The sequence below is a fragment of the Girardinichthys multiradiatus genome, chromosome 17, assembly GCF_021462225.1.
Source record: "Girardinichthys multiradiatus isolate DD_20200921_A chromosome 17, DD_fGirMul_XY1, whole genome shotgun sequence".
Taxonomy (NCBI): Eukaryota; Metazoa; Chordata; class Actinopteri; order Cyprinodontiformes; family Goodeidae; genus Girardinichthys; species Girardinichthys multiradiatus.
In genome coordinates, this window is record NC_061809.1 from 30,675,938 (window position 1) to 30,701,166 (window position 25,229).

General features: G+C 44.2%; 1 protein-coding gene and 1 long non-coding RNA gene across 4 annotated transcripts in view; one reads left to right on the forward strand and one right to left on the reverse strand.

The window, feature by feature from the left end:
* LOC124883096 (coiled-coil domain-containing protein 136-like) overlaps positions 1–25,229 on the forward strand; it is a 31,640-nt gene that overhangs the window by 557 nt on the left and 5,854 nt on the right. Inside the window, exons 2-10 of one of the 3 annotated variants that reach the window (XM_047390002.1) lie at positions 1,449–1,647; positions 4,167–4,463; positions 4,546–4,620; positions 4,776–5,069; positions 5,197–5,314; positions 5,518–5,719; positions 6,030–6,164; positions 22,342–22,456; positions 24,685–24,919. In XM_047390002.1, coding sequence (XP_047245958.1) covers positions 1,596–1,647; positions 4,167–4,463; positions 4,546–4,620; positions 4,776–5,069; positions 5,197–5,314; positions 5,518–5,719; positions 6,030–6,164; positions 22,342–22,446 — 1,278 coding nt within the window. In that variant the 5' untranslated portion in view covers positions 1,449–1,595 and the 3' untranslated portion in view covers positions 22,447–22,456; positions 24,685–24,919. Of the gene's footprint in view, positions 1–1,448; positions 1,648–4,166; positions 4,464–4,545; positions 4,621–4,775; positions 5,070–5,196; positions 5,315–5,517; positions 5,720–6,029; positions 6,165–13,762; positions 14,176–22,341; positions 22,457–24,684; positions 24,920–25,229 lie in introns of those variants that run through there. The other 2 variants (XM_047390003.1, XM_047390004.1) reach the window with 2 other exon arrangements.
* On the reverse strand, positions 7,476–18,036 carry LOC124883098. Its single transcript, XR_007042080.1, has 2 exons — positions 16,716–18,036; positions 7,476–7,709 (listed from the first exon to the last, which is right to left on the reverse strand). It is a non-coding gene; the product is annotated as an uncharacterized LOC124883098 (long non-coding RNA).

Genomic DNA, 25,229 nt, shown 5'->3' on the forward strand with positions numbered 1-25,229 from the left:
AACCGATTTATAAAAAGAATTATAAATTACATTAGAAGAGAAGAGTACAATAAAATGATTAAAACAGAAATACAAGCTTTGCTCATCTATTGTGCAAGTTTGGAACAGCACCTCCACCTGTGATGTTCTGGAGCATCTCAGAGAAACCAGCTGGTTGACTGGTGTGTGGATGAAGAGGACAGAACACGACTCTTTCAGTGCTTCACACCGAAGGGAAACAGGAAGACATCAAGGAGACGTGCTGTCATTGGGCTTCTGTGTTCCTCTGGTTTTGTACCGGTTAACAGTTATGGTTTTAGAAGTAATCCAGAACGACATCCAGAACCGTCTGAACACAACATTATGAAATCAGGTTTAATGCTTTCTAGATCATCCATCATTCATCCATCATTCATCCATCCATCCATCATTCATCCATCCATCAATCATTCATCCATCATTCATCCATCCATCAATCATTCATCCATCCATTCATCCATCCATCAATCATTCATCCATCCATCAATCATTCATTCATCCATCATTCATCCATCCATCCATCATTAATCCATCCATCATCCATCCATCAATCATCCATCCATCAATCATTCATCCATCCATCAATCATCCATCCATCAATCATTCATCCATCCATCAATCATCCATCCATCATTCATTCATCCATCATTCATCCATCATTCATCCATCCATCCATCATTCATCCATCCATCAATCATTCATTCATCCATCATTCATCCATCATTCATCCATCCATCCATCATTCATCCATCCATCCATCAATCATCCATCCATCAATCATTCATCCATCATTCATCCATCCATCCATCATTCATCCATCCATCATTCATCCATCATTCATCCATCCATCATTCATCCATCCATCAATCATCCATCCATCATCCATCCATCAATCATCCATCCATCCATCAATCATTCATCCATCATCCATCCATCCATCAATCATTCATCCATCATTCATCCATCCATCATTCATCCATCATTCATCCATCAATCATTCATCCATCCATCCATCATTCATCCATCCATCATCCATCCATCCATCATCCATCCATCAATCATCCATCCATCATTCATCCATCAATCATTCATCCATCATCCACCCATCCATCCAACCACTCATCCATCCATCCATCCATCCATCCTTAGTCGTAGTTCTGTATATTTATCAGATTTACTTGCCAAACCTACTACATTAGATGTGTTCATAGTTTTCAGACAACTGTTGCAGTAATATGTTTAAAAATGTAAGAACTAATCAGATGTTTCATGAATACCTGCAGTGTGGCCCTGCTGCAGTGAATGTTACTGTGTGGAAAGCTGAACACTGCAGATCTTTGTATTTGAAGCTTCAGTATGGACCTCTGCTGAAGCTGGATGCTGTTGCAGTTCTCCTCACTCAGATTTCCTCTCCCTGCCTCCCTCCTCAGTTATCTCTAGGCTCCGGCAAGATGAAGGAGTTGCTTCGGCTCTCTTTGTCCGGAGCGTGACCAAGCTTCCTGAGCTCTATCCGTCCCCTCTGATCCCCCCTCCGAGCCTCCACAGCATCCAAAGCAGCTCCTACATCAGCCGGCATCATGGATGGATTCCGGCTGCCGCCCGTCATCGAGGAGGTGCTCGACCCTTCTGGTCAGTGATAAGATGGCTAAGATTGTTGTTTACTAACCTGTGAGAAATGCATTATTCAGGCGGACTATATGTGTTGATGTTGCTGGGAGTCTGGTTCAGTTAGTAGACTAGTCAGGTCCAGTTTATTTATACAGCGCTTTCAGCAACAAGGCACTCAAAGCGCTGTACATGAGAAAAAACATTACAAGGATACAGAAAAACAAATCAAATGACATTAATAATCCTTCCGGGTTTACTGGTAGAAATTGGTTCTGAGCCACTCTTAATAATAAAGCATCTTCTGCTAAAAAAAGATGATAATATTGATAGTCTCATCATTCTGCTGAATTCTAACTAGTGAAGCTGAGTCACTGGTTCAAAACAGCTTTAATCCACATTTTCAGGTGCTAATAATATAAATTGCTTTTACTGGTACTGAAGTTGAACTAAGTAATAACAGTCCATTGTAGTCTAACTAAGAAAACTGGGTCATTGGTGTAAGAGCAGCTATAGTCCAAATTTTCTATTAATAATGTTTGGTTTTCGCTGGTAATCCTTCTGATGAAACTAAAAACCTATGAAAAAGTAATGAAATCACACAATTAGGTGCAGGGCTAACCAACACACAAGTAGAAAATATTTTGCAAGAGTGCGGTGGAATCCTGGGGGTGTGAATATATAACTGAGAGTGTGAGCAAGAATTAGACGGTCAACACAGACAGAGCACCATTGTCCTTGAGGAGAGAGATAGAAGTTTTATCAATCGACCACAAAGTCTTATCTGGGTCACAGCTGTTCGGGGTGCTGGGAAAGAGCGCCATGTTTACATGACATCCAGGAGATATTTTGTCGATAGCCACTTAGCAGAAGTTGCCAAGGCCACGTTGGGGCACCAGATTTAGAAAAACAATAAATGTTCTGGTTCAAGCAGTTGTGTGGATTTCTAACCACTTTAAGAGTTTTTACTGTAATCTCTCAATTGCAAATCCAAATATCCAAATTTCTGGGACTTTCCCGCAGTTCTGGAGTGAACAACTTTCTCCATGATTAAATCCTTTCACCTCTGAGTCCAAAAGCCGCTTCCAGGCTACGGTTCTGTTCAAGAACCGTCCAGCTTGCAGCTTAGCTCTCTTAACAATTCAGTCTGAGCATTGATCGCTCTGCAGATTCCATCCAGCATCGCAGGCAGCTCTGGGATGCTATGAACAGCTGCCCACGTTGTGCTACTCACTCGATAAGTCAGGTAACCGCCGGCTCCAAAAAGCACAAATCCTGTTCTCAAAAATCCAAATAAATACACGTCTTCTGCGTCCTCAACCGACATTGTAGTCAAGCACACAATCTTCCACTGTTGCCAGGAATCCATCATGTATCCAGAGAAGAACGTACCGGCTGGGCAAGAGGGTTCTGCTTTACCCTGTCTTCCCGTGGAAAAAATTTATCAATTGCGTTGAGAGACCAGCTGACCAAATCCATAATTTACAAGTTTAGAAGATATGTAAAGTGAGGCTCTGAGAAAAACACAGACAAAAGCAGATGCAGAAGCAGGCAAGAGGGAGGGAGAGAAAACGTGCGTCCTCCACCGAGACCAGAGCAAGGGAAAAAAGGGGTGGACTAGATGATTTGTAGCTTCAGTAGAAAGAAAAACACATTCCAGAAGAAGGTCTTGTATTTTCTCCAGGAATCAGAGGTGGTCAGAGTGTGACTGTGTGGCTTTTCTTTCATTTACATGATTATGATCTCTGACTGATCAGCTGATGTGTTCTGGCTGAAACACCAGTTCCATATAGGAGTCTGCTCTTGTAACCTTTCAGTAACATCCTATTAGCTTTCTCATATTGATCTCATGACATTCTCATGTTATCTGCATTATAACGATAAAAACCTTATAGATTTGATTCTTTCCTCTTTCATCATGTGTTCATGTAGTTTTTCATCATAACTTCATCATGTTATTATAAATGATCCCTGTTGTTTACCTTCTTCCTTGTTATTCACGTTGCTCTGTCATTCTTCTGGTGTCCTCTGGTGTTGTACCCTCTTCCCCCTCCATGTCTTTCTTTTGAAGGAGATGTTGAGGTACAGATGATCTGATCTGGACTTTTCCATCCTCCTCCAGCTGTCTGGCACATCATTGCTAGCAGATAGCATTTGGGTCCCCAGTGACACCAAGTAAAAAGCTTCCACAAGCTTATTGTAAGCCAATCAGTTGTCTTGATGAGAGCAGGTTGATGAAGTCATAACAGCAGCAGAACATGGGTCTGGATGGTGATGGTGGTGATGCTGTAATATATGAATGCTGCTGCCAGAATGTGATTGGCTGCTCTGCTCTATTCGTCTCCTGGCCTGGTATTTTATTCTCATCTGCAGGTTTTCTCTAACATTTAAGTTTTATTCCAGATATGTGGAAGAATTTCAAGGAAATGATTAAACCAATGTTAAACTTTTAAACGTGTTAAAATGTCCCCAGGGTTAAAACTCAACACTTGAACCATAGAACCATGATGGAAACATTAGTTGATGTATGTGTCTGTCGGCAGACGAGCTGTGTGAGCTAAAGGAGGACAAACCCATCATGTTGGCTGATACTCTGACGGCCAAGGAGAGGGAGTCCATGGAGGAGAAGGAGGAGACTGAAGGAGATGGTGAGAAGGGGCAGCAGGAGGAAGAGATGGAGGTAAAGGAGAGGGAGTCCGAGGATGAAGATCAGGGAGAAGTGATGGTTGAAGAGGCGGAGCTGGAGGAGCTGAGAGCTCAGGTGTCCCATCTGCTCCTGGAGCTGGACGAGACACGTGAGGTTTCTCAGAGGCATGAGGAGAGCTTTGTGGAGCTGCACGGTGAGAAGCTGCAGGATTGGTCAGTTGGTGTCACAGGACCAACAGTGACACAGATTTAATGTGTGTTTGTTGTCCTCCAAAGGTCTGTTAGATGAGGAGCGGTTGGCGAGTGCACACCAGGCGGAGAGCTTCACCCGGCAGATCCAGAGGCTTCAAGGTCCTCACAATCTCATTTCAGGAGCAAAACTGTTCCCTCTAAAACTCTACATTTCACCAGAGTTTCAACTTGTCCACAATTCTGTCTGATAAAAATGTGAAGGCTGCCTGACTCTTTGACCAAGTTTCAAATCTCTGCTTATTTGACGCTTGCAGCACAGCTCCATTCTGTCCAAGAGGAGATGAACAGCCTCGAGGAGGAGAAGGAGAGTGAGCTGGAGGAGGTTTTGCAGGAGCTGCGCTCGGCTCAGGAGGAGGTGCTGTTGTTGCAGCAGGCGGCCGAGGAGGCGGCTGCAGAGAGGGAGAACGACATCGCCTCCCTGCAGGAGGAGTTGTGTCGCCTGAGGGTGGAGCTGCAGCGTCTGCAAGCCACCATTGCGGAGTACAAGCTGGAAATCGCCACGCTGAGAGCTGAGATGAGCATGAGGAGCCCCAGCACGGCCGGGCCAGGTAACCAATCAACACAGCTATATGTCTAAACCAGTTCAGTTTACTGCATCGGTTAGTGAATTCCTCAAAAAAACAATAACATCATCTGTTAGGTGTCTGCTGATTGATGATGGACTTGTGTGTCCAGGTGACGTGACTCAGCTGCAGGAAGAGTTCATTTCTCTTACAGATGAGTGTCAGACTCTGAGCAGCAACCGCAAAGAGCTGAGCAACAAACTGGAGCAACTGCAGCAGCAACAAGGCGTGTGAGTGGTTCATATCCAAAGTTCAGAGGGATAATCACTCCAGACTATTTTAGCTTTAAAGCTACTAGCTGGCAGACATTACTGTTGCTTCTGGTAGGCGGTAAAAACCGAAACTCGGGTTCTGAACTACATCCGGATTAGTCTCTGGATAAATTCAGCTGTATATTCACAGGATTCTTACAGGATTATCGCCTTATGTTCAGGTGTGATGACACGTATCTGCAAGTCAGAACTAAGGGCAAAACTGAACAGACGGAGCAGCTAAAGGCAGATTCTTACATCACTCTGTCCCAGTCTGGACCCAAACTGCAGAATCCGGACTCCTCAGTGGTCCAGGATGAGATCAGGGTCCTGAGGGTCCAGCTGAGACAGGCTGAGGAGATGGCCCAGAAGGTCCAGCAGGAGGTATCTGATATAGCTTAAGTTCATTTGTTGTAGTTTTGTGTCTGGGTTTTATCTAATTGTGACTATTTAAAGGCATCTTATATTGTTGTTTATTTATTCTTATTCAAATTGTAGCATTTTTGTCTGATTCTGTTTGTCTTGTTCTTGGTGGATTTTTCTTTGAGTCATTTTTTTGGAACAATTTGTTGCTTTTATTGGGTTGTTAAACACAGCATTAGTACCTGTAAGTTGTGATGTAATAAATAAAGTCCTGTCATTGTTCTCTGATGAAACCAATGAGAGTTGGGTGTTTGTTGTGTGTCTGTGTCAGTGTGAAGGTCTGAAGAGGGAGCTGGAGGACCTGCAGCATCTGTATGAACACAGCCAGCAGGAACGAGCAGCTCTGGAGCTCCAGCTGCAGAGCTGCAAGGCAGAGCTCCAGAAACTGCTGGGAAGAAAGTCGCAGGTAAGAGCTCAGAAGACCAGTGGGAGCTGGATGATCTGGCTACAAATGAATGGTGGGATTTCTCAAAATGTCAGAGCTGGGTTTTATGAAGTGCCACGTTACTCAGAAGAGTTAGAGAACTACATCTGGTCCCATTCAAGGTAAGAACAAAGATGCTCAGATCTGCTGGGAGAAACCTAGAAGATGGAGGACCTTCATGAGATTCCCGGCCTCGTCACCATGACCACTGTCCATCTGTGTGCATGTTGATGACATCTGAAACTGTCATGTTGTGCCTGCAGGACTGCTCATACAGCAGATTTATGAACTTTTTGTTGCAAGCTTCTTAACATGTTTTAGAGAACATTTGTTTTCTCCATGTGTCTGATTCAAAGTCTGCTTAACACAGTGGCTGATAAAGGCGTTGCCATGTTCTAAATGTTGATCAAACAAACAGCCAAGGGGAGGGTTTCTGTCTCCATGTGAACTTGACTGTAACTGAACCATAGACCTCAGTAGGACCATCAGCAGCAGTCTGGCTGGGCCTGTGAGGAGCTTTGCTATGAGACCAGATCATGTCTGACGTTCACCTAAAGCAGACTAAGCATTACGTCTGTAGCGCCTTAGGCTGAAACCTGAGAGCCAAAAATGTTTATTGTTGAAGAAAGATGGTGCATGGTCCCCAAGTTTGCTCAAGGACACATTAGTATGGGAGTCAGAGGAAGCAGAAGATCCAACCAGCAGCCTTCCAACTGAAGGATGACGCAACTACAGCTGCAGCCTGTTTCACCTGGTCTTGACACTCAGCCTGCGTTATCAGTGCTTCAGCGTTTTAAAGAGAGTCATCAGCCCCTTTTCCACTGAAAGCCCCAGGATTTGTTTTGTCTGGGTAATTCCATGGAATTCTGTGCTTTCTGTTTCCATTGCTCAGAAAGACCACAGAGCATTTATTTAAGTCAGCCTGACGACGTCTGGGCAAGTTGTGAAGAAACCTGCACTACACCTCAATTCCAGCAGATTGCATTAATCCTTAACTCCATTTAAAAGACTGTAAGCTCATAAATCTTTTTTTTTTAACTGATAAATAATAGATGATGAACAGCTTTAGAGTTATACAGTTTAATTCCTTCCATTATTTCTTAAGTTGCTCTGGATCCATAAGCAGGAAATGTTTGAATCATTATTTTACATTTAATTTTTTACCAACCCGCATCTGACCAGAGTTGTTGCTTTACAACTGCATCATTCATTTACAATAACTACTAAACACTGAATAACACACTTATTTTTCTTCTATTATCATCAGGTAAATCATATCACATAACCACAAAAAATGTTTTTGGTAAAAATTGTATTATAAAAAAAACCTGATTATCAGTCCAGAGGTACAGGGAATTGATACCTTGACTGTCTAATCATATACAAATATTTATATAAAGTAGAAAATGTGTAAAGAGTGGAGTAGATGATGGTAGGACACATGAAGATCATCTTTAGGAGCTTCTGGGAAACCGCATCCAAACCTGGAACTGTTGTCTCTCCTCCTGCAGAGCCGTCTGAATAAAACTATGAAAAATAAGAGTTCATACTCCACTAAGTTAGGTTTACAATTTTAGGGAAATGTGTATTTTTATGCACATGGAAAATCTAAAGTGCTCGTGCTCTGATCATCAGCACTGCATTAAAACATTTGTCTTGCAGAACTGTGGGGAAACAGATATTAATTAATACCAACAATAGCTTAAAATGTGAAAAATGTTTCCTGAAAAATATTTTCTGGCACTCGCAGGTATTCACCTCACACCTACTAAACGCTTTATATTCAATTTCAGCCCCGACAAACAAAAAACAGGTAGCGGGAAATCCCACAGTGCCGGGCCAAGATCAGCCAGCTTTTAGTGCGGAAGTCCCAGTCCAGCCGATGGGTTAGCTTAGCCTAGCATAGCTTAGCTTAGCCTAGCCAATGCTTAGTTTAGCCTAGCCTAGCCTAGTTTAGCTTAGCTTAGTTTAGCTTAGCTTAGCTTAGCCTAGCCTAGTTTAGCTTAGGGTGTATTCACACCAGGAAAGTCCTTAAGTCTGCTTGTTTGGTCCGGACCAAAAGCAGACTTTCTTTTTTGTGGCGCAGTTTGCTTTCACATTGTACTTTCTGCAAGTGAACTATTACTTGTAAACAATGCCACACGGGTGACGTTCATTGCTCCCTTTGGCCAGAAATGGCCAGTGGGACACGACACAGCACAGACCCAGAAATTTAGGAAAACAACTGTAGACGTGCTGCGTTCAGCAACTCTGTTCTGCATTTTTGTGCCGTTATTACAGCTGCAATATTATTGTGGAAGTCAGGAGCAGCTCACTCAACACGGATTTTGCGAAGTTCTATTTTTGATTTTGGAACGGTGTCTGAGAAAGAATGTGCCTTGTTCCACAACATGCCAGTAACTGGTGTCAAGCCAGCCCTCGTGTCATTCTTGTTGCTCTGTGTTCTAATTTTATTTTTCAGGTCCGAATGTGGAAATGGAAATATTTTTTATTATTTATTTTTTTCACTGTTTTATATGGTTGTTGGTGTGTTCATCATTTTAATGTCCATTTATTTTTTATTAGATTTAATAATTTTTGAAACTTGTGTTTCCAGTGACTGCTTTCACTTCAGGATAACAGTGCAATACGTCCAGATGCTGCTCAAAGTTCACCAACATTTGATGTGGGATTTCAAAATTAAAGCCCCTCAGAATTCATATGTACAGTCAGTTTTCCCTAAGTTGCTGTTGATGTTGCAACAAACCTGTTTGTTTCCAGGTATTGATTTCACTTCAGAATGATAGTAGAATACCTCCAGGTGCTGCTCACCAAAGGTTATTAAGATCTGAAATGGAATTTCGAAATTAAAACCCTTCAAAATCTCTATTTCTAGTCACTTTTACCTAACTTCCTGTCAATATTTGTAAGAAACTGTTTCCAGTTACTGATTTCACATCAGGATAACAATAGAACACCTCCAGATGCCGCCCACCAGAGGTTATTAAGATCTGATGTGGAACCTCTAAATTAAAGGCCTTCCAAATTCTTATGTATATTCAGTTTTCACTGAGTTCCTGTCAATGTTGTAGCAAAACTGTATGTTTTCAGTTACCGGTTTCACCTCAGGATAACAGTAGAGCACCTTCAGATCACCGCTCCTTGAACCGCCACCTTAACGTGATGGAGGGGTTTGCGTGCTCGAATGATCTTCGAGGCTATGTTGTCTGGGGCTTAAATGCCCCTGGTAGGGTCTCCCATGGTAAACAGGCTCTAAGTGACGGGTCAGACAAAGAGCGGTTCAAGACACCTTCATGAGGACCACAAAATCGAGGCACGTGACGTTGCCCGGTACGGTGGAGCCGGGGTCCCACCCTGGAGCCAGGCCTGGGGTCGGTCAAAAGCACCCGGTGGCTGGGTTGCTCCTCGCAGGACCCGGCCGGGCCAAGCCCGAACGAGAGACGCGAGGCCATCCCTCAGTGGGCTCACCACTTGGAGGGGGAACCATGAGGAACCGGAGCAAAGAGGATTGGGCGGCAGACGAAGGTGGAGACCTCGGCGGCCCGATCTCCGGATGCTTAGGCTGGCTCTAGGGACGTGGAATGTCATCTCGCTGGGGGGGAAGGAGCCTGACCTTGTGCAGGAGGTCGAGAGATATCGACTAGAAATAGTCGGGCTTGCCTCCATGCACAGCGTGGGCTCTGTAAGCCATCTCCTCGAGAGGGGCTGGACTCTCTTCTACTCTGGAGTGGCCCACGGGGAGAGGCGGCGGGCTGGGGTGGGTTTGCTAGCTCATCCGTCTCGTGTTGGGGTTTACCCCATTGGAAGAGAGAGTTGCATCCCTGCTCCTTCGGTTTGGGGACAGGTCTCTGACTGTCGTATAGTCCTACAGGCTGAGCGGTAGTGCGGAGTACCCGGCCTTCTTGGCGTCCCTGTCGGGGGTGCTGGATAGTGCCCCTCCCGGGGACTCCATTGTTCTGCTGGGGGACTTCAACGCCCACGTGGGAAACGACAGTCACACCTGGAGAGGCGTGATCGGGGGGAATGTCCTCCCCAGTCTGAATCCGAGTGGTGTTTTGTTATTGGACTTCTGTGCTAGTCATGGATTGTCCATAATGAACACCATGTTCAAACATAAGGATGTTCATCAGTGCACTTGGCTCCAGGACACCCTAGGCAGGAGGTCGATGATCGACTTTGTTGTCATTTAAAGTTTGCTGCTTGTATTTATTGTTTTTATTAAAGTTCTTCATCCAACTTGTTTTAGATATTGTTTGTGTAAATTGTATGTACAAAAAATAGAGGTTGTCACGCAGGTCAACTATAAACATTTATTTTTTGAAGGGCTTTAATTTTAAAATTCCACATCAAATGTTGGTGAACTTTGCTTGGTAGGAAATGTTCTACTGTTATCCTGAAGTGAAAGTATTTACTGGAAACAGACTCAGGTGAAGAGAGGGGCTGAGCTGTCCACTGATCACCACCTGGTGGTTAGTTGGATCTGCGGGAAGAGGAGAATGCTGGACAGACTTGGCAGGCCCAAGCGCATAGTGAGGGTCTGCTGGAAACGTCTGGCGGAGCCCTCGGCCAGGGATGGATTCAACTCTCACCTGCGGGAGAGCTTTGACCAGATTCCGGTGGATGTTGGAGACATAGAGTTCGAGTGGACCATGTTCTCCACATCTGTTGTCCATGCTGATGCACGTAGGTGTGACCGTAAGGTCTGCAGTGCCTGTCGCGGCGGCAATCCCCGAACCTGGTGGTGGACACCGGCAGTAGGGGACGCTGTCAAGCTGAAGAAGGAGTCCTATCGGTTGTGGTTGGCTTGTGGGACTCCTGAGGCGGCTGACGGGTACTGTGGAGCCAAGCATGCAGCGGCCCAGGCTGTTGCAGAGGCAAACACTTGGGCCTGGGAGGAGTTCGGTGAAGCCATGGAGAAGGACTACCGGTTGTCCTCGAATTGATTGTGGCAAACCGTCTGGCGCCTCAGGAGGGGGAAGCAGCGCTTCGCCAAGACTGTTTACAGTGTGTGTGCGCAGCTGCTGACCTCGACTGGGGACATTATCGGGCGGTGTAAGGAGTACTTCGAGGATCTCCTCAATCCTGCCATCACACATTCCCTGGTGGAAGCAGAGGCTGGGGACCCAGGGTTAGACTCGTTCATCACCCAGGCTGAAGTCACCGAGGTGGTTAAAAAGCTCCAAGGTGGCAGTGCTTCGGAGGTGGATGAAATCTGCCCTGAGTACCTCAAGTCTCTGGATATTGTGGGGCTGTCATGGTTGACACGCCTCTTCAACATTGCGTGGCAGTCAGGGACAGTACCTCTGGACTGGCACACTGGGGTGGTGGTCCTCCTTCATAAGAAGGGTGACCGGAAGGTGTGTTCCAACTACAGGGGGATCTCACTCCTCAGTCTCCCTGGTAAGGCCTGCGCCAGGGTATTGGAGAGGAGAGTCTGACCGATAGTTGAACCTTGGCTTCAGGAGGAGTAGTGTGGTTTTCGTCCCGGCCGAGGAACATTGCACCACCTCTACACCCTCTGCAGGGTACTCCAGGGTTCATGGGAGTTTGCCCAACTGGTCCACATGTGTTTTGTGGACCTGGAGAGGGCATTCGACTGTGTCCCCTGTGGGGGGTGCTCCAGGAGTATGGAGTCGGGGGCCCTTTATTAGGGGCCATCCGGTCCCTGTACAAGTGGAGTAGGAGTTTGGTTCGCATTGCCGGCACTAAGTCGGACCTGTTCCCAGTGCATGTTGGACCCTGGCAGGGCTGCCCTTTGTCACTGGTCCTGTTCATAACTTTTATGGGCAGGATTTCTTGGCGCTGCCAAGGGCCGGAGGGGGTCTGGTTTGGGGACCAGTGGATTTCGTCTCTTCTTTTTGCAGATGACGCGGTCCTGCTGGCCCCCTCTAGCCAAGACCTGAGTTCAAGTATCTTGGGGTCTTGTTCACAAGTGAGGGGAGAATGGAGCGGGAGATTGACAGGTGGATCGGTGCGGCTGCCACAGTAATGGGGGCGCTGTGCCGGTCCATTGTGGTGAAGAGAGAGCTGAGCCGAAAAGCGAAGCTCTCGATTTACTGGTCGGTCTACGTTCCTACCCTCACCTATGGCCATGAACTTTGGGTCATGACCGAAAGAACGAGATCCCGGATACAAGCGGCTGAAATGAGCTTCCTCCGTAGGGTGGTCAGGCACTCCCTTAGAGATAGGTTGAGGAGCTCGGCCATCGGGGAGGAGCTGGGAGTAGAGCCGCTGCTCCTCCACATCGAGAGGAGCCAGTTGAGGTGGCTCGGGCATCTATACCGGATGCCTCCTGGACGCCTTCCTTGGGAGGTGTTCCAGGCACGTCCCACCGGGAGGAGGCCCAGGGGACGGCCCAGGACACGCTGGAGGGACTATGTCTCTCGGCTGGCCTGGGAACGCCTTGGGCTCCTCGCAGAGGAGCTGGAGGAGGTGCCTGGGGAGAGGGGCGTCTGGGTGTCTCTACTGAGTTTGCTTCCCCCGCGACCTGGATGAAGCGGAAGACGACGAGTAGAAGTACCTTCAGATCATGCCCACCAAACATCATTAATATCCGATGTGGAATTTTTAAATTAAAGCCCCTCAAAATTAAGATTTTTAGTCACTTTTACTTAAGTTACTGTCGATGTTGCTAAAAAAACTGTTTCCAGTTACTATTTTCACTTCAGGATGACAGTAGAATACCTCCAGATGGTGCCCACCAAAGATCACCAACATCTGATGTGGAATTTCAAAATCTTATTCACATTTTACTAAGCTGCTGTCAACATTGCAACTAAACTGTCAGTTTCCAGTAAATACTTTCATTTCTGGAAGATAGAACAACCACCGCAAATGTTGCCCAAGACAGTTAACAACATCTGTTTTGGAACTTCCAAATTCAAACCCATAGAATATTATTGGTCAAATCACATTTATTAATGCATTTTAATCTAAAAGGAGTTTGACAAGCCTTCTTTTTAGTTTACCAACAGAGAACATCTTTAATCATTGAGAATTTCAATTTGATTTCTTTTCGATTACAGTCAGATGGGGAAAAGAACACACAGACCTTTCTTTTTTATACATTTCCAAATAATATTTATACTTCTTTAAAATACATGGCCCATACATCGTGGTATTTAGGATAGCATATTCGTCTAATGGGCCGCCATTTTTGTGAGGGTCATAAAAATCAATTATCAAGTTATCAAGGATGTCAAAGAAATAGCATGGGTAAGTAGGCCTACGTCTCTACGATAAAATTGATCATTTCAGTGTTCGGTGGCTTCTCAATATCAGAAAGCCATAACATAAAGGCTAATATAACTTTTATTACGATGGCACTTGTTGAAGTGTAAAATATGAGCATATGAGTTTTTGTATCTGTTAAATAGCTACAATAGCTGGCTTTAATCCCCCCTCCCCCTTTTGGGTGTTTATCCATTTGATATATATGTTAAATCGTCTCTTTAACTTTGCGGAAATAAATCCCTTTCCAAGAAGGGCATGTTTGACATGTTTAATAATTGGAACACCTGTTTTCTTTTTTAATCCAAGTTGATACTCATAATTGTACTCGTCTTCTTCCGCTTATCCAGGACGTGGTAACGGGGGTGGCAGACTAAGCAGAGAAGCCCACATTTCCCTCTCCCCAGACATCTGGGCCATCCCTCGTGCCTCCTCCCAGTGGGAGTGCCTGGAACACCCCCCAGGGGTGGCGTCCAGGAGACATCCAAAAACAATGCTTGAGCCGCCTCAACTGACTCCTCTCGATGTGGAGAAGCAGCAGCTCCACTCCGAGCCCTACTCAGATGGCCAAGCTCATCACACTGTCTCTAAGGGAGTGCCTGGCCACCCTGCGGAGGAAGCTTATTTTAGCCACTTGTATCCACAACGGACCTGCACAGCATCCTTATTACCGCAGCGATTGCACCGCTCTGTCTGTCGATCTCCGACTCCATTCTCCCCTCACTCGTGAACAAGACCACGAGATACCTGAACTCCTCCACTTGAGGCTGGAGCTCCTCTCCAGCCTGAAGAGGGCAAGCCACCCTTTTCCGTTTGAGAACCATGGCCTCAGACTTGGAGGAGCTGATCCTCATATCAGGTGCATCACACTCAGCTGTAACCGCTCCAATGCATGCTGTAGGTCTTGAGGTGACATTCCATGTCCCTAGAGCCAGTTTAAACATCTAGAGATCAGGCCGTTGAGGTCTCCACCTTTGACCACTACCGATCCTCTTAGCACCGGTCCCTCTTGGTTCCCCCTGCAGGTGGTGGGCCCACTAGGCGATGGGCTTGGGTCTCTCATTCAGGCTTGGCTCAGCCGGGTCACACGAGGAATAACCCGGCCACCAGGCGCTCGCCAACGGGTCCCAACCCAAGGCCTGGCCTCGTTGTACTACTTACTCCTCATGAAGGCTTCTGAACCGCTCTTTGTCTGACCTGTCACCCAGAGCCTGTTTGCCATGGGAGACCCTACCGGGGGCTTTTAAAGTTTGCTGCTTGTATTTATTGTTTTTATTGAAGTTATTTATCCAACTTGTTTTAGATATTTTTGCGTAAATTGTATGTACAGTACATAGAAGTTGTCACCCAGGTATTTAAATAGTCAACTATAAAAATTTATATTTTGAAGGGCTTTAATTTTTAAATCAGGAAATGTTCTAATGTCATCCTGAAGTGAAAGTATTTATTGGAAACAGTTTTGTTGCAACATTGGCAGCAACTTTGGGAAAAATTACTATAAAGTCAGATTTTGATGGGCTTTAATTTTGAAATTCCACATCAGATCTTAATCAGCTTTAATAAGCAGCATCTGGAGGTTTTCTATTATCATCCTGAAGTGAAACCAGTAACTGGAAACAGAGTTTTTTAGGAACATCGACAACTTCAGTAAAGGTGAGGACAAATCTCACTTTTGGAGGGCTTTAATTTTTAAATTCCACATCAGATCTTAATTAGCTTTGGTCAGCAGCATCTGGAGGTTTTCTGTTCTGATCCTGAAGTGAAATCAGTAACTGGAAACAGACAGTTTTGCTGTGACATTGACATCCAATTAGGTAGCAGTGACTAGAAATAGAGATTTTGAAGGGCTTTAATTTTGAATTTCCCCATCAGATATTAATGACGTTTGGTGGGCATGATCTGGAGGTGTTCTATGTACATGTGAATTTTGAGGGGCTTTAATTTTGAAATTCCACATCAGATGTTGGTGAACTTTGGTGAGCAGCATCTGGATGTATTGCACTGTTATCCTGAAGGGAAAGTACTCAGTGGAAACACACAGTTTTGGTTAATAACTATGAAAACTTAGGGTAAATAAATGGACATTTTGAAATAAGGAGCATCCAATTAACCACATAAAACACTGACTAAAATAAAAAATGTATATATTTCTTATATATCCATATTCACAGGAGGGCATCAAAATATTTCTAGAACAGAAGAGCAAAAATGATATCAACTGACTCCAGTCAATAAACTTAAGACATACTGCTTTTATTTTGAAATGTCCTCTTCGGGCTACCACCGTAATGCATGGTGTTTGCATGACCTACAAAACCCATTGAGGGTTGGTTTGACGGTCATTTTCGAAGTGGAGGCTGGCTTGGTTGCAGTTGCCAGTAGCATTGCTAAGCAACATACAGCTGATCAGGTATGATTTCAGAACAACATACATCTCTGCTACCGGCTACGGTGACTTGTTAAGTCCAAAGAGACGTACGTTTTCTGTAGTTGGTTCAGATCAGGGCCGGTTTGTATTCAGACCACTTCCGTCAGTCCATGAAATGCAAAGCCTACTACATCGGCTGTAACTCCATTGAGCTCCACTACAAGTTCCTTGGACCCCGAATAGAGCATGTGCGAGAAGTACATGTTAAGCCTAGCAGAGTAAAGCATTATATAAACATAAAATAAACATATTGATCTATATATATATAATTAGACATTGTGATTTTCTGGGTACCGCCAAAATATAGATCATAAAATAGCTAATGCAGTTAAGTTTAGCCGTTGTTTTATGTACCATCGTAATTACAAGCAGAATGCAAATCTATTTGGAGAGGATTATCACGTTTCAAATTTATTGTTTAAATGGCAAATCTGCTTCCTTACTTGGTGCAAAAAGAGTGGTTTGCCTCCAATATTTAAATAAAACGGTTAACCTTATTGTGAGTGTTAACAATCTCTATTTACTGTTTAACTTTGACAAACCAGCTGTCGTTGGCGTTCTTTTTCCTGTTTGCTACGATTAAAAATGCGGAACTTGACCCGGCTGGAGCCAGACGGACAGAAACGGAACAGAAAATTGGACTTGTTCCATAATGTGTCTGAGTACGATGGAGAGCGGGTCCGTCACGGTGAGGTTCGGAGTAATAACGGAGAATGTGGAACCGCTTTCATTAATTAACATTAACAACGGAGTTGCTCTGTTGGTCGGACTTGATCGGAACGGAGCAGGAACGCCGGACTCACACTGAACACGGTGCAGCTGCGGTGCGGGCACCGCAAGGAACCCAAATCATTCAAATAAATGTGTACACTCACATCAGCCACGGTGCAGTGTGGTTGCAGTTACCGAGGCCATGCAGCTCAACGAAATGTTTCCGCAAGGAAACATTTGGCCGGAAGGAAGTATGACCGGATGTCGCAGCGGCTTCTGCATCAAGCTCATGAACTTTACCAGCCAAACAGGAAGCCAGACAAGAGAGAGTTCCTGTGATTTTCATAATAAAATCAACCCACCAACGTACGCTAAATTGACTAATGTAAACAAAACAAAAAACTGAAAAATTAGGGAACAAGGCACTATTTGAGGATGAAAAACGATAGTTATGCGCACAGATAACGGGTCTTGCTATAGAAATCGAAATCCATAACTGTTTTTAGTCATTTAGAGGGAGAGCACCAGAAAGGAGGAGACAGGGATTTTCCTCTCTTGTTTTACCTGGATGCTCCAAAACATGAACATTACATAACAGGTGACACGGGGTCAAAATACGGCCAAATAGGGGCTTTGTTTATGAGAGACTTGCTAAATGTTTGGGCTAGTTCTTGCTTGAATTTCCAGAAAGAGTGTGAACCCACGCTCTCTGGAACGCCGTTTCCGCAGGCAGAGGCGTAGCTGGGCCGGGCTGGCCGCAGCGCAGTATAAGTGGCTTTCTGCAGCACGACCACACCGCAGCTGCATCGCATCTGCACCGCGTTCAGTGTGAGCCCGGCTTAATGGAGGATGTGGAATTTGGGGGTTAGCTTTGTTTAGAACACGGAGCTTCGCTGCTGTGAAAACTCCAATAGAACATTTCAATGTAGGCTGGATGAACTGACTGCATAGATGAAGTTCTGAGGTCTATTTTCTCACATACTTCCAACCTCAAACATATTAAAACTAGTTTTTGTGAGAAATTATTGGTATAAAAACAATAAACATTTTACCCCTAAAGCCCCAGAAAAGTGAAATTACCTAACAAATTTCCATTGCCTTTCCCCAGGAAAATATTTCAATAATCTTGACTAAATCTGGCTGAAGTGTTCAAAGATGAGCATAATTGTGATTTCTTCAATCATTTCTGAATTAAAATGACTCGAGGTCTGAAACTCTGTTTTCTGACCCACACTGGGGTCCTGACCGTAACTTGGAGAGCCACCAGCTTAGTGTCACTGTCTGATATACCAAAGTGGGATAATTCATGTTTTAGGAACTTCTCTTTAAATTAAAATCAGACCAGGCTTAGACAAGGCAGCGTGATTGGCTGATACCTCAGTGGCACCGTATAGACAATTCAAATGGCCCCCTACTTTTATTTTTATATATATATATATTTATATATATATATATATATATATTTATATACAGTACAGACCAAACGTTTGGACACACCTTCTCATTCAAAGAGTTTTCTTTATTTTCATGGCTATGAATATTGTAGCTTCACACTGAAGGCATCAAAACTATGAATTAACACATGTGGAATTATATACTGAACAAAAAAGTGTGAAACAACTGAAAATATGTCTTATATTCTAGGTTCTAGGACCAAGCTGTATACTGTATCCACCTCCTGCACAACACAACACAACTGATGGTCCCAACCCCATTTACAGGTCCTTCTCAAAATATTAGCATATTGTGATAAAGTTCATTATTTTCCATAATGTCATGATGAAAATTGAACATTCATATATTTTAGACTCATTGCACACTAACTGAAATATTTCCGGTCTTTTATTGTCTTAATACGGATGATTTTGGCATACAGCTCATGAAAACCCAAAATTCCTATCTCACAAAATTAGCATATCATTAAAAGGGTCTCTAAACGAGCTATGAACCTAATCATCTGAATCAACGAGTTAACTCTAAACACCTGCAAAAGATTCCTGAGGCCTTTAAAACTCCCAGCCTGGTTCATCACTCAAAACCCCAATCATGGGTAAGACTGCCGACCTGACTGCTGTCCAGAAGGCCACTATTGACACCCTCAAGCAAGAGGGTAAGACACAGAAAGACATTTCTGAACGAATAGGCTGTTCCCAGAGTGCTGTATCAAGGCACCTCAGTGGGAAGTCTGTGGGAAGGAAAAAGTGTGGCAGAAAACGCTGCACAACGAGAAGAGGTGACCGGACCCTGAGGAAGATTGTGGAGAAGGGCCGATTCCAGACCTTGGGGGACCTGCGGAAGCAGTGGACTGAGTCTGGAGTAGAAACATCCAGAGCCACCGTGCACAGGCGTGTGCAGGAAATGGGCTACAGGTGCCGCATTCCCCAGGTCAAGCCACTTTTGAACCAGAAACAGCAGCAGAAGCGCCTGACCTGGGCTACAGAGAAGCAGCACTGGACTGTTGCTCAGTGGTCCAAAGTATTTTTTTCAGATGAAAGCAAATTCTGCATGTCATTCGGAAATCAAGGTGCCAGAGTCTGGAGGAAGACTGGGGAGAAGGAAATGCCAAAATGCCAGAAGTCCAGTGTCAAGTACCCACAGTCAGTGATGGTCTGGGGTGCCGTGTCAGCTGCTGGTGTTGGTCCACTGTGTTTTATCAAGGGCAGGGTCAATGCAGCTAGCTATCAGGAGATTTTGGAGCACTTCATGCTTCCATCTGCTGAAAAGCTTTATGGAGATGAAGATTTCATTTTTCAGCACAACCTGGCACCTGCTCACAGTGCCAAAACCACTGGTAAATGGTTTACTGACCATGGTATCACTGTGCTCAATTGGCCTGCCAACTCTCCTGACCTGAACCCCATAGAGAATCTGTGGGATATTGTGAAGAGAACGTTGAGAGACTCAAGACCCAACACTCTGGATGAGCTAAAGGCCGCTATCGAAGCATCCTGGGCCTCCATAAGACCTCAGCAGTGCCACAGGCTGATTGCCTCCATGCCACGCCGCATTGAAGCAGTCATTTCTGCAAAAGGATTCCCGACCAAGTATTGAATGCATAACTGTACATGATTATTTGAAGGTTGACGTTTTTTGTATTAAAAACACTTTTCTTTTATTGGTCGGATGAAATATGCTAATTTTGTGAGATAGGAATTTTGGGTTTTCATGAGCTGTATGCCAAAATCCTCCGTATTAAGACAATAAAAGACCTGAAATATTTCAGTTAGTGTGCAATTAATCTAAAATATATGAATGTTAAATTTTCATCATGACATTATGGAAAATGAACTTAATATGCTAATATTTTGAGAAGGACCTGTATAATTCCACATGTGTTAATTCATAGTTTTGATGCCTTCACTGTGAAGCTACAACATTCATAGTCATTAAAATAAAGAAAACTCTTTGAGAAGGTGTGACCAAACGTTTGGTCTGTACTGTATACTGTATATGTAGGAGATAAGAATGACATCCATGCTGCCTAGAAAAATATTGAAATCAGGTTTTCAAAATAGGAAAGAGAAAGAAGGGAGACAAAGCAAATGTTGTCAATTTGTAACCCAGTTTTTCTCCGAGAGGCAGGTAGACTAGTGTGAGTGAATATCACCCTGTTGGCTTATTGTCGACAGTGAAATGAGATTGCTAGCTTAGCTACAGACTATCGTTAGCCTACTTTTCACCAGCATTTAATCAGTGAAAGGTTAGGATTAGGTATTCATAGATAACCTGTCCCTGTTGGTATTACCACACTTAACAACAAATGAGTCAGCAGCAGCCCTAACTCCCCACACCACCCACCATACCTCCTCCACCCTGTCCAGAGCAACACTGTATTGAATGACATGCCACTTAGCATCATTGCAGGGAGTTTATAGGGATTTCTCTCTCTTGCTCTTTTTATCAACACGCAACAGAACTGGCAGAAATTCAAACAATCCTTATAAAATAATAATACCGTAATTAAAAAACAGCCTTCTGTGTGGAACATATCCTACTTTTCGTCAAACAGTGAACTACATACTGTATGCAGACTGTTGCATGTACAATTCACCAGTAGTAAATATTGTGGTAGTACCAGAACTGGACCAAAGGAAGCAAGACATTTGCAAGCCTTTAAAGTTAGTAACATCAAGCTTTTCATGGGTAAGTGAGATTCTACAGATGTGGTGAAAGCAGCTGCACAGGAGAAACCCTATTTGATATTTTGTCATTGGGCCCAAAATTTCTGGCAGCGCCCCTATGACACCTAATTGGGTCTTTACAAGTACTTTGCAAACATGCCTTCTTTTCCTAAACTAGGACTCTTGAAAACGGTTAACAGTTTGATCCAACAGAGACGAATCTCAAAGTTAAATTTAATTATTTGTAAATAGGCAGACGCTTCTTATCTTAAGGACTCGGGGAGACGTAATTCTGGATGGAGAATCTACACCAAAGTAAAGAAGTCATTGGAACATGGATGTCTTTGCAGGGTTTGGCTGAGCTCTTCAGTGACATTAAGAATGCAGTGGAGCCCATTTACCAATGATAGATGTAGTGAAACTTCAGTACTTGCGTTGTAGTGGTTTATAAGGCTCCTGTAGTGGAATCTCTATCCATCCACACCATCGTGTAGTCCTGTGAGGATTTAAAGTTTGTCTGACATGTCCTCATGTCTAGGCTACTTGTTTCCCCTGGTGGTAGTGTTGAGCTTATGGAGATGGGATCTTCTAGCATGTAACTGCATCCTTACACAGTCTGAGAGAGGGAAGTTAGGTCGTGGCCCAGATGCTGGTGGCTTGTGGTAGGGTTATTCTCAGAAGGTGCAGCATAGTGAGAGCATATCAAGGAAGCAGTATGATGCCATCACACTGGTAGAGGTTTTTAGATATACGGTGATTCAGAAATATGTTTTCCTAAACATCTGACCTCAAACAACATTTCTGTAGGACTACTTCAGAACTCATTTTATATTTATTGGAGTCATTGGAGCCTCAGGGCTAAGTCTCCTGCCTTAGGGTTACCATTTGCCCAGATTTCCTGCTTCCAGTAGCGCTGATCAAAGCGACTGAACAGTTCTCCAACAGGGCGTAACTCCACCAACTGTCACACAAACACATTTTTTCTGGAGTTCCAATGTGACATACAGCTAGTTATCTAGCTGGGGTTTTTCTCCTTGGCTAACATCGCCCTTATAATATACTAACTATATATTCTGGACATGAAAATTTTAAGTCTTAAAGCTTTATTGTCCTAACATTTAAACATTTAGTTTTAATCTCTTTGGCTCCCCCTGCAGTTAAGATGTAGCACCTCGTGAACAAAAACAAATATCTTGTCAGTTTCTTGGTTCTGAGGTCTTGGACCTCTTCTAGGTTTGGTTTGGGAATTAGAGATGGGGATTTCTTTCCACCTTTGGTATTCGTTGTTTAAGAATCCCCAAATTTTTTACACTACATGGTTCAGTCTGACCAACCCTCTGTGACCTCACCGATGCTCCTCAGACCATCCCAATGGGATCACCTTAGCATTGTGCCTTTGACCATGTTTTAGTTGCTTTTTGTCCATCCTTTTGCATGCTTTCGACTGATTATTGTCAGATGTTGTTTACTATGAATTTTATACTGTTAACTATAAAATTCTGTCAGATTAAAGCTGTTTTGATCCTCGACTTGCCTGCAGATCTTTCTTTCATCGAATCACATTTTATTTACTCCCTGTCACTCCTCACTTTATCACTCAGATTATGTTCTTCTTTTATTTTCTCCTCTGCCCTCCTCCCTCTACACTCCCACCCTGTCTTCTCCCCAGAACTGCACCCGTCCTTCAGAGCCCCCTGTTCTCTCCATCCCCTTCATAGGATTGATTGTAATAGTGGCCTTGATTTGGTGCTGGTGGGAGGAGCTGGCGTCCTAAAGGGGACCAGGTATGGCCATGGCTTTGTTCTTTCTGCAGCCAAGAGTGGCTGATAAACGAGAATGTACTAAAACCACCTTCATGCAGTTAGCTGCAGTGGAGTTTAGATGAAACCTGATGCTATGCCCTCACTTCCTCCTGATCTCTGTGCCTCATTCAGACACACTCAGCAAAGGCTGCACTGACATGACAAATGAGCGCCAGACAGTGAGTAAATGGGATTAGTTCTCGACTGATAGAAGTGCTTTGCATCAAAGTAAAACATCATGTCTGACTTTCAGTAGAAAGCCATGTTCCACTGCCAGTTAAAGAACAGGAAGAGTTTATTTAAAGCAATGATGGTGCATTATATAACCATTAAAAGGCTGCATCCATTAAACTGAAGTACGCGCTGTGATGTCACCTTTTAGTGGGTGGGCCTCGGTTTGCAGTTTCACCCCCATCATCATCTCAGTAGCTTCAGTTGGGCATGGCTGACTTCAACCTGGATTAATACCCAACAACCTCATAAAAAGATGGTCTTTGCAGGGTCTTCATGAGGGTATCAAGAACAGAGTGGGCTCCCCACTATGTTTGATAGATCACAGTAAGGTTGTAGTGTTTAATTATCATGACGGTAGCATGGTGGTGAGGTCAGCAGGCACAGGTGTAGCATGATTGATGCATATCTGAAGCAGGACTGGAATCTGGTCCTTTGAGAATCTCCTTAATTCAAACACTGCCTCCTCTGCAGAGGAGAAGAGCTCACATCCACTGGAAGTCATCATGTGTGGTTCATCTGACTAAGATACTGCCTGGACACCTTGTTTTAGAGATTGTCCGGGCCCTTTCCACCAGAGGATACCTTCGGGTAGATCCAGAGGGGCTATATATTCCTTCTGACCTGGGAATGCCTTGGGATCTTGCGGGTGACAGGTATGTCTGGGAATGTAAATGATGAACTGGCCACAATGATTTCATATTTAGGCTATAAGACCCTTATGGTTGTAGTACTATGTTACCGTGGCGTGATTTCTCAAATTCTGAGAGGGTTCTGTCAGGACTTTGCATAGGTTGCGGTCCAGTTGTGGGTGTAGGAGGTGGAATCATAGCAGAACATAATGTAGCCCCATCCTTGCCTTCAGTGAAAGAGATTTTCCAATTGTGCTGAGATGCACCCATATTCTGAAGGGTGATAGAGGTCAAGGAGAGAGTGGTGGGGTCTTCATCTAGTGGAAATAACCCAGGAGGCTGTGCACATCCTTACAACACCAACTTGAGAAGGATTTCTCCATCCTAAAACACTGCTCTGTCATTTATTGCACAAAAAGGATGTGGTGTGGTTCTGATTCACCCGGTGAGACCATGGACTCATCAAGAAAATGTTTTTACAAATCTACGGTTTACCTACACCACTCATTATGCTGGTCATTGGAAAGAACGTGAATTTAGTGTCAATGATAGACAGTGATTAAGTTTGCAGTCAGAAAAACTGATATTCTGGTAATTGTAGTTGTAGTTCTCCTCGTAAACTGGTTGTTCATAAACCAGTAAACAGGATCTGCCAATGCACCTTTAGTATCCTGAGGCAGTTGCCTGATTTCTTTTGTTTAGTCCTTTTAAAGATGACCGCTGTTTATTTGCGTCCTTCCTCATTACGGTTCTGCCACCATGAATGGGACGGGTTCTTGGTGGATCGGTCAGAAGCTCAGCATTTTGAGGGGAAGGTCTTCAGAATCAGAGGAAACATGAAGACAGTTGCTGTAATTATTCCCTACAGTTTTATTCCTGGTTGTGAGAGTTCGGCATTCTCGGGAAGAATTTAGTTTGGTTGTGAATGTGAAAATTTTGTTTACCTAGAACCTCTCTGCAATGATCGGGTCAATGATGAGGCTTTAGGTAGATCACTGCTGTACTCCACCATCAGGACCTTCTCCCAGCTGCAGTATATCACAACAACAAACAGGAAACTGCTGATAGTATCTCTGCTCAGAGCCCGAGTCTTTACATGTTTGACCCAAGCTCTCAGTTGGTTTTATAGAAACTGGGTGCATCCTAGTCCAGAGCCCTGATTTGGACACAAACAAGAAGACAGACAGCAATGGTCATTAGCACCTCCAGTTACATGGAAGAACTTTCAACAGAACAATGTATTAGGTGGCTGTGATCTTTCTTCAATGATGTCCAACAACCAGACCAACACATTTATTCACTTCTTTCAGTATCTAGGTTCTAACATGACTCGTGACTTGTTTTTAGAAAAGCAACTCTGAAGGCTGGAACCTGGCGGTGGCGGCGGTCGCTGTGGCGGCCATTTTGGTGCTGGTGGTCCCCAGCTTCAGCAGGGCCTGAGGACTGACAGGAAGTGACCTCGCAGCACCGTGGGAACCTTTGGATTGCTGTCATCCATCCAGCCCTGCTCTCATTCATGTCGCCGTCCTGATGTCTGCATGATGCAACGCCACAATATTTTGACCGAATGCTACTGACGTCAGTGAGTGCTGCAAGGGAGAGCGATACAATGATTGGAAACACTCTTTGTTTACCTGTAGATTAGCACTGTGCAGCAGGTCACACACATCCACCATCATCATCTATTTCACAACTAAAGTTAGACCAAATTCATTTTGTTTTTACTGGAGTTTGAAGATCATAGACATTTGGAACGTTAGCTGCTCTAGTAGATGTAACCCAGTCTCATGGTTGGTTATTTTTATGAAAGGGCTGAAAAAGACTGAATATGTTTGAACTTATGGTGTTGATAGAAGGAGGACATTTTTAAAGGTCCTTTAATGATGAAAGAC